This window comes from Misgurnus anguillicaudatus, chromosome 2 (genome assembly GCF_027580225.2).
Source record: "Misgurnus anguillicaudatus chromosome 2, ASM2758022v2, whole genome shotgun sequence".
NCBI classification, from domain to species: Eukaryota; Metazoa; Chordata; class Actinopteri; order Cypriniformes; family Cobitidae; genus Misgurnus; species Misgurnus anguillicaudatus.
Window position 1 is genome coordinate 28,853,046 of NC_073338.2, and position 9,638 is coordinate 28,862,683.

General features: G+C 36.6%; 1 protein-coding gene across 2 annotated transcripts; it reads left to right on the top strand.

Moving 5' to 3' along the window:
• Positions 1-272: 272 nt before the first annotated feature.
• mfsd12a (major facilitator superfamily domain containing 12a) lies at positions 273-6,927 on the top strand. 2 transcript variants are annotated; one of them, XM_073876325.1, is made up of 11 exons: positions 273-779; positions 864-1,074; positions 1,249-1,376; positions 1,492-1,706; positions 3,314-3,406; positions 3,521-3,613; positions 3,849-4,019; positions 4,265-4,359; positions 4,468-4,598; positions 5,524-5,574; positions 5,929-6,927. In XM_073876325.1, the coding sequence occupies exons 1-11, from the start codon at positions 503-505 to the stop codon at positions 6,000-6,002; spliced, it is 1,539 nt and encodes a 512-aa protein (XP_073732426.1). In that variant the 5' UTR covers positions 273-502; the 3' UTR covers positions 6,003-6,927. The 2 variants fall into 2 exon arrangements, with proteins under 2 accessions (XP_073732426.1, XP_073732432.1); XM_073876331.1 differs by lacking the exon at positions 5,524-5,574 and having other exon boundaries at positions 302-779.
• Positions 6,928-9,638: the final 2,711 nt, after the last annotated feature.

The window sequence follows — 9,638 nt, forward strand, 5'->3', positions numbered from 1 at the left end:
CTTTTTTCACTAGAAAAATATTAATTATTTTGTATATAGAATTTAAAAACATGACATTTTTACAATTTAATGGTAAATATTACCATAACTGTATTATTCCAAATTTATGTACGAATGGTGAGGTGAGTTTACATGCGCGCGCCTCCATCGTGACTCGAGTCAGCTGACTTGCTAACATAGCGGAACTAGGCGTGTTTTAAGCTGATGCGTCGCTGCGCAGACCGATCGGGGTAGGCATCAAGGTACCCCGAGAGCTAGTCGATTTTACACAGCTTTCAATAGTTCTCGCGGTACTTTGAAGTTGTACGCGAATCAGTCTGCGCAGTACCGCATAAAGTTGGATACGCCCACTTACTAGAGCGAAAACGATAGACCGAGCACAGAACTTTTCATAAGATTACATCTGTCCGCGATGAAGAAGATGGTGTAACACCGGCGGAGTAGCAATGGTAACGCGGACACACAGTAATCGATACGTTTAGGTGCCGGGAGTTCTTTCATCATGTCGGACTCCTCAGAAAGCTCTTTAACGTTACCCGGGTTCAGGCGGCTGAGTTATGCGGTGGGACACTTTCTCAACGATTTGTGTGCCTCTATGTGGTTCACATACCTGCTCGTGTATTATCACTCGGTGCTGGGCTTTCAAAACGCGTATGCCGGTGTGTTGCTCTTAGTTGGGCAGATCGCAGACGGAGTGTGCACGCCGCTTATTGGTTACGAGTCTGATAGGACACCGGGCTGCGGGTCTTATGGGAAAAGAAAGACATGGCATCTAGTGGGTGAGTGACCCAGACGCTTTAGGTTTTTACAGATCCACAGTAAATAACTAAACAATGCATTCCCTTTTCTTTATCTCCACATAGGAACCCTCAGTGTCATACTGTCATTTCCCTTTATATTTAACCAGTGTCTGGGCTGTGATGTCAACACTCCACAGTGGGTCAGTCTCACTTACTTCATCCCATTTATTGTAATATTCCAGTTTGGATGGGCTGCCACCCAGATTTCCCATTTATCCCTTATTCCTGAGCTGGTGTCATGCGAGCATGAAAAAGTGGAGCTCACCGCATTCAGGTATCTGACAATCATGCATTTTAATATTTGGGAATACTTCATCCAATATGAAAATTATTTTATTGATTACATTTAAATTAATTTACTCGCCCTCATGCCAAGTCTTTATGGATTGGGTTTGTTGTTGCTACCAATATGTCTATGGTTTCAGTGTGTTTTGGTTGTATGCCTTAGGTATGCATTCACAGTGATAGCCAACATCACAGTGTATGCAGTGGCCTGGCTGATGTTTCATTTTCAGAAAGGCGAAGTGGATGATCCTACCATTACAGACAGCCTTGGGCCTATTGACATTCCTTTGTTCAGAGTGAGTAGATATAAGCATCTTCCAAAGTGTTCATGGTAATGTAAAATGGATTGCAATACATAAATATATGTTTTCCTGAATAATTATAAAATGTATATATATCTTCACAATCAGAAATCTAGGGCTTATCGTAGTGTGCATCGGAGCTCTGTTCTCGTTGCTGTTTCACTTGGGCACAAAGGAGAAGAGATCACGTCCCCGTCAGGAAGAGGCTGGGTCCAGTCCTGGGGAGCGCCAATCCCTTTTAAACAATGCCACCGTGTCCTCCTCACCCTCCAATTTATTGCAGTGGCAACACTGGCTGAAACAGCCGTCTTTTTACCAGGTTAGTAAAGAGGTACCAACTTTACTTTTCAGTTGCATCTAATGTATTGCTTTCTAAGCATGTATCCATAGGTAGTTAGAACACAGTGGTTAAAGTTAAAGAGCACCTATTGTCCGATTCACGTTTAAATTTTTTTTTTTTTTGGTGTGTAAATGTGTATTTGTACATGTTAATGATATGCAAAAGGTACATACCCCAAAGTAAACGATAATGGAAGTTATCGTCTCCAACGTAAATCTCTTTTCTTGGACTACACCAAACACGCGGATTGTAGGCAACAGTATACTTCCTGGGATTGGTGATGTAGACGTGACCGACATTATCATAATTCCTTCTGCTTAAAGGAATAGTCTACTCATTTTCAATATTAAAATATGTTATTACCTTAACTAAGAATTGTTGATACATCCCTCTATCATCTGTGTGCGTGCACGTAAGCGCTGGAGCGCGCTGCGACGCTTCGATAGCATTTAGCTTAGCCCCATTCATTCAATTGTACCATTTAGAGATAAAGTTAGAAGTGACCAAACACATCAACGTTTTTCCTATTTAAGACGAGTAGTTATATGAGCAAGTTTGGTGGTACAAAATAAAACGTAGCGCTTTTCTAAGCAGATTTAAAAGAGGAACTATATTTTATGGTGTAATAGATAGCACTTTTGGGAGTACTTCGACTCGGCGCAGTAACACCCTCCCTCTCCCATTATGAGAGTGAGAAGGGGAGCGGACTTTTCAGGCGAGTCGAAGTACTTTAATAGGAAAAACGTTGATGTGTTTGGTCACTTCTAACTTTATCTCTAAATGGTACAATTGAATGAATGGGGCTAAGCTAAATGCTATCGAAGCGTCACAGCGCGCTCCAGCGCTTACATGCACGCACACAGATGATAGAGGGATGTATCAACAATTCTTAGTTAAGGTAATAACATATTTTAATATTGAAAATGAGTAGACTATTCCTTTAAGACTCACAGCATGTAAGTTAACTCCTGTTGGCATTGCATTGTGAGCCAATCTTTCAAACATGGTAAGGAGCGTCACATTTCCAGCTGACGTCAGAGGTATTCAGGCCAATCACAACGTACAGATTAGCTAGCCAATCAGGGACACAGAGCTTTTCAAATCTGTACGTTTTAGGAAGAGAGTGAAATCTGGAGCTACAAAAATTTTCAGTATACATTTTTAAGCAATGAAATAGGTGCTCTTTAAAGGTGGTGTGTGTAAATTTTAGCGGCATTAGTAGTGAGTTTACGAATTGCAACCAACAGCTCACCCCTCAATTTAAAAATGCATATGGTAGCCGCCACAGGACAAACATGTGGTCATCTAAAACAACCTAGTGACGAAACGCGCTCTGTAGAACAGTTTGCCCGTTTAGGGCTACTGTAGAAACATGACAAAAACTTCCATGTAAGGGGACCTGCAGTGTATGTAAATAAAAATGTCTCATTTTAAGGTAATAAAAACAAAACAGTTCATTATGTAACGTCTTTATACACAACCGATAATTTAGTTATGTGTATTATATTGCATTTCTGTCAAGAGATCCTTCTATAAGTTACACGATGCACCTTTAATGTCTTCCTTATTTCCTATATCTTATATAGGTGGCTATGCTTTACATGTCCACCAGACTGATCGTGAACTTGTCGCAAACATACATTTCCATGTATCTCACCAACACACTACTCCTTCCAAAGGTAAGACAACTATAGTAGCCTACTTCTCTGCTTCATAATACACAATGTTTAATCACAGTAGCCACAGTAAAAATAAAAGTCAGGGTAATCTGTTTTAAACCTGTTCTTTTGCAGAAATACATAGCCACTATTCCTCTGGTCATGTATGTGAGCGGCTTTGCTTCCTCATTTGTCATGAAACCTGTCAGTAAGCTAATAGGAAAATCTGTGAGTATTACATTGCCTTATTCATCTGCAAACAAGTAGTGCTAGAGCCACTTATACAATTACTTTTAGACTTTAAGAAATTAAGTTTATGCAAGCGTCCTAGAAGGTGTCGTTCAGCACATTGACTACAAACATAATCGAATAAAATTAACAACCATAGTGCCCAAATACATATTATCTTTGTTAAAACGTAATAACATCAACACTATTGTTTCTTTGTTTCTTATTAATATAGATGACCTATTTTTTGGGATTGCTACTGATTCTGGCATTCTCTTATTGGGTGCTGCTGGATACTGACATGGGTGACATGGTGTACGGGGCAGCAGTTTTGCTAGGGGTGGGATCTGCAACCATACTAGTGATGTCACTCGCCATGACGGCTGAACTTATTGGAGATCAGACACAAAGTGAATTGTAAACATTACGTAATTGCTTTATTTAGGATATTCCCTATATATACACAGTGTGCACTGAGGAACACATTGACAATCCCTTTAACAAGAGCACATAACTTATCGACCAGAATCTAAATAAAGCAGATGTTTGCAGAAGTGAAAATAGGCATGTGCTTCAAAAATACCAATTTCAAAAGTGTAAAATTTGAGTCTCAGAAGGATGATGACAAATAAACTCCTTACTCCTTGACAGCAAAGTGGGGCATTTGTTTACGGAGCTATGAGTTTCACAGACAAAGTTGCGAATGGTGTCGGAGTTATGATCATCCAGATGCTCCACCCTTGCCAGTAAGTGTATATTAGCTTATATGTATGTAAAGAGCGATAATCTCTTATTTTTTTATTCATATATACCCTAATGTAATGCTTCACTTCTGTGTGATTTTTCTCATTCAGCACTACAGTTTGTTGTCCAGCTTGTGTATGGTATTACCACTACGTCATGGTTATCGTCACCGGTGGAATGGCTGTTTTAGCAGCTCTCAGCCTCTGCACCATCCTTATCTGGCCTATAAAGATTGTTCATTGTAAGAAATTCAACGTTGCTGTTTTTATTTTCAAACACAGACACACACAAGCTCACATAACACACGCTGTTTCTGCATTTCTGATGTTAATCTGGAGTACCTATAGAGTAGTATTACATCCTTTATATCTCCGAAGAGTCTTTAGTTTCATCAGATTTATTAAAGAAAGATTAGCTTTACCGAATCTTTCCGATAACGTACGAAGAAATGAAGAAGGAGGAGTTACTAACGCGGGAGGAGCGAGTACGAGTCATGCAACACTATACAACACTGTTTAACTTATGATTCACTACATGTTTGTGTCGTTTATATAATATGCACGCACCTATTTCCAGCATAAGACAGAAGTCTTACTTACCGCATGCAACTCATGACCCGGTTGGGACTTTTCAATGAAATCCAGCGCATCAAACACACACGCAAAACTCTGCTGCTACCCCAGATAATAAACTATATCCATTGTTTCCATAAGGCTGGCTTTCTTCTCCTTACATCCAAAAACACACATCATTCTTGTGCCATTGTTGAGTTTTGAAATTAAACAAAGCTTTCGCGTGATGTGATGTTTGTAAATTCTAGGTCTTCCGCTAATTGACGGGTGGGCGGGGTTTTCCGGGGGAAGTGCCCATAAAAATAAGTGATACGTATAGAAACCCCTGAAATGTCAGCTGGACCTGTTATCAAAAAAAAAAACTTTCCGAAACTTGTACGAATCCTGGCGAAGTGCATTCGGCACAGAAATACTCTGTAACACGCCCAACTGCTTTTTTGACACTTTGCCTAACTTTAGCATGAGGAAACAACTCTATAACTGTGTTAATAAGTCAGAATGCATGAAATACCATTAAACCACCCCTTTAACATACTGTATCTTCTTTAAATTAACTTCTTTAGCACATGTCTGACATGCTGTTTTGTATTTTAGTATCTAATCAAGGTCATATGAACGGTTCAGTAATCAGCAGTGACATTAAGGGTGAGGGTCATGTGTCAATAATAACAATCAGGAATCAAACTAACTGATCTGAATCAACATGTCAATGATCACAATGGTTAACCGAAGTAAAAGATTATTTGAATGATTACATTTTCATATCCACAAATTCCAGTGCTTACAAGGCATCATTCTGGATCTTGAGTCCCATCTTTTCATTGATTAAATGATGATTTCTGTGCACACTCAACAGATGTTTACATTAAAACTTACAAAAATCACTTATTTGTTTCACTGCCTTGCAAGCAATGGTGTATCAATCAGGAAATGTATATCAAAATTTCTCATATTTACACTCCTAACCTCACTTTTAAACCCCTTGGTTGTGATTTGTAGATCTGCCCGAGGTGACTGGCATTCTTGGAAGTGATAGAGACTCGGAGAGCTCTGAACAGCCTTCAGTCAACTAAACAACTTAAAGCCAAAAGTCACAGGGATCTGTTGGTTGACACTTATGTCACAATGCCTAAGGTTAGAATTTAAGTTTTACTTTTTACTCAGGCCAGTATTCGCTTGTGACGTCTGTAAAACTAACTTTTACACACATGGGAGAATCTTTGAAATTGTTCTGAGTTTAAATTTTATTTAAATCGATCAATTATAGCAGTCTGCACAAATCAGACACTTTATGAAGGGACTAACTTTATTCTGCACTGTTAAACTTGTTTGTGTGTATTTCTTCAAAAATCTGTTATTTACAAGATATACACATTTCTCACAAATATTTAAATCAAACACCAATAAGGGAAATGCCGTCTGCTAAACTATTTAAGCTATTACTGATTCGTAGGTCGGCAGAACGCACAAGTAATGATGGATGTTTCGCTTTATGTTATAATACAAAATGAAACCAGCTCTGTTCTGTTTTGGAAAAAAAGGAAGAATTTATGTTTGTTATAAGGGACACAAAGTCATTTTTAGACATTTTGCTCTGAGATTGTTTCTGTTAAAGGGACCAGAGAAATATTTGTGCAATTTCCATGTAACCACCAAGGGTGGTTTTGCTTTATTCTTTTATTTTATATAAATGCATTATTTTGTTTATTTTATTGTCTGACATGTTTTCTGTTCATTTACTGAACAGAATAAATGTTGTTTATAAACTGACTTTTTTGAGGCATTGTAACTTGTCATCGTTAGCATTCAACTTATGACAGGAATGCAGTGTCATTGTGGTCACCTGATCTTGCGTGATGCACGTGACAGTCAGGTTGAGAAGTTGTATAAGTTGTCACTCATGTAAACGAAATGCAATCAAAGTTCAAATAGTTGATAGAATCAGGATGTTTTTAAAGGACAATAATTGTGTTTTAAATAAAACCATTTTCTAAATAATGCAAGTGTCTGTCTTGGACTATAAGTTCAATATGGTACAGAAGGCCTACATAATACATATGGTAAGTAAGTACATATCTACAATTGTTTAAAGGGTTTATGTTAAAAACCTATTACATTTTACAAATGGGTCCAGGCATAAATCTCAAATGTTATTACCATTGTGTCGTTGAGGGAGCAGGTGTTTAGAGGCAGTGACATGTGCTCGTGAAATAGGGCTTGTGACTGTCATGTGATGCAATCATATTCTCTCATGGAAATACAGGATAGAAAAACAGGAATTGGACTCGGGTTGTAAAAAATATGCTCAGGTCAAGGCTGCACATTGGTGTTTCATTTTATGTGTCTGCTAATCAGTCTTTGGCCACAAGGTGGCGAAATAGTCAAAGAGGTGCTTAAAAAGACCTTACAAGGAAAGTATACAAGTATAAAAGGAAAGTATATAATAAATTAAATAAAAATTAAATAAAATAATTCCAATAAAATATAATTAATAACGTAACATTTTTAAAAATTAATTTAATAACAAATTCTTTATCTATCTATCTATCTATCTATCTATCTATCTATCTATCTATCTATCTATCTATCTATCTATCTATCTATCTATCTATCTATCTATCTATCTATCTATCTATCTATCTGCAGGATATCTTAAAGTTTTCACAACAGAAGATATTTTATCATTATAATGTTATTCTGATCCTTTCCTTAGTGTGAATGGAAGTGATTATGAAGGCTAATAAGCACGGGACTTTGGTTATTTATCTAATTACCTCAATTGCTTATGTGAAACACATTTCAATAATACTTCAGATCTATTCATCTCATTTCTGTCTCTCTTGTCATGTTAAACATCATATACTTAGAGCCCGCAGGAAAATCCAACCGGAATATTTATTAATAACATCTCTGTTTAAAATAAATGGAAAACATACGTTCAGCTGTGTCCTATTAAGAGGCAATTATCACTAATTGGAACAGCATTTATTGAAACCACTGTAAATTATCTTTGATTGGGTACAACACAATGGATTGTTTCAGAGACACTGTACTACAAGCACACAGTAATAAAGAAATGAAAATGTGTCCTCTCTCTTAAACAACACATTATGTGATAGTACCCATAATAATCGAATAATTGCCACGTTTTCAGTTTTTTCTGGAGCAAATTCTGGTATTTTGTGTAAATGTGAATGTAGTTAACCTATTAGATTAGAAGTGAATACTGATACACATTTAAAAGCTATATTAGCTTATTAATACATTAAAAGCTATATTAGTCTCTGCATTAACGTCTGCTGTTTAACTCAGACCAGAATCTTGCCATAATCTGCTTCTCATTAGGACCAAATGTGTTTGCAATGAAGAATCTAAAGGCAACCCGTTTTTTTATCTGCATATAGCTCTGCAGGTCAGCCAATGTATTTATAACATGCTTTGTGAAATAACACTGGACTGCTCCCTGAGTATTTGAAACACTCGCAAAAGTAAACTACTAAAAGAAAATCACTAATGAAGCCATTAATCATTGTTTTCTGCTATATAGCTCTTACTCTTAACATGACTTTCTGCCATTAAATAGTTATTATATTTCATGTAAAGCTTTTATTCCTAAGTTCCTGATTTGGCCGCTTTTTTTAAAGTTTCCTGAACATATAATTTGTTATTACATATATTACGTTGAAAACTGGAGCAACATCTGAGTTTATATAGTAATAAACTCCATTGTCTGCCCTAAACATTTCAAACACTGCTATAGGTTCAAAGCAGTGTTTCATTTGTAATGTTTGACCATTTGTCCTATAATGGGATGGCTGATTCCAGAAAAGTTTTGTGCAGCTTGACATATTTTGGCATAATTTGTTATTTTCAGTTCATTTCAGGATAGGAAATGTACGTTTTAAAACAGCTTATCTCTGTCCGGCACTGTCAGAATTGGCAGATCAAGAATGTAATAAAAATCAGAAGAAAGCATTGTGTATTATAACATATTACTGTATATTATATTCTTTATTACACGGCTCATTGGAATGCTTTATTCTGATTGGCCAGTTGTGACATTTGCAGGTTTGTTATTGCCAGTACATTAACTACTCAAAACTAATAACACATGGTATGGATGCTGCAAATCATTATTACACAATAATTAAATATGAATGTCTTTTAATTACATTATATTTACAAATAATCAAATGAAGAGTTTGGTTCCAAAACGCGATAAAAGCCATTTAAAAAAAATTGTTATTGCCAAAATCAGTATTGTATCTGGTCAGTATTATTAAGTAAATTCTTTATTTTACGCAAAATCCGATATCTGCCATGTTATTTTTCTGTGTAAGTTCTTTTCTCCCGTTTACATGAGAGGCACTCGGGCAAAGGAAAAATGCCGGCTGTTGCTTGTTCTCACACGACAGCATCAAGCTTCTGTCATACTAACACATTGACCCCTGGGATTTTTTTGACCCCCATTATTTTACTCGAAGTCAACGAAAATCGAGCAGGACCAAAACATTTTACAGGTGAGTTGTTATAACTTGTAAAATTAAGTTGACACTTCTCAACTATATTTTATAAGTTGTGACAACTTATCTCTGTTGACATGACTTGTAAATCTGAGTTGATTTAACAAAAATTTTAAGGCAGCAAAGTTTTTTTTACAGTGTAGCATTAAAACAATGTCATGAATTTTTGTGGATAAAAACAGTTTT

Coding starts and splice junctions, on each gene's coding strand:
- mfsd12a (XM_073876325.1), top strand. CDS start 503: ATGTCGGACTCCTCAGAAAGCTCTTTAACGTTACCCGGGTTCAGGCGG. Junction 1,707..3,313: donor AACAGCCGTCTTTTTACCAG/GTTAGTAAAGAG, acceptor TATCTTATATAG/GTGGCTATGCTTTACATGTC. Junction 4,599..5,523: donor GCCTATAAAGATTGTTCATT/GTAAGAAATTCA, acceptor TTTGTATTTTAG/TATCTAATCAAGGTCATATG.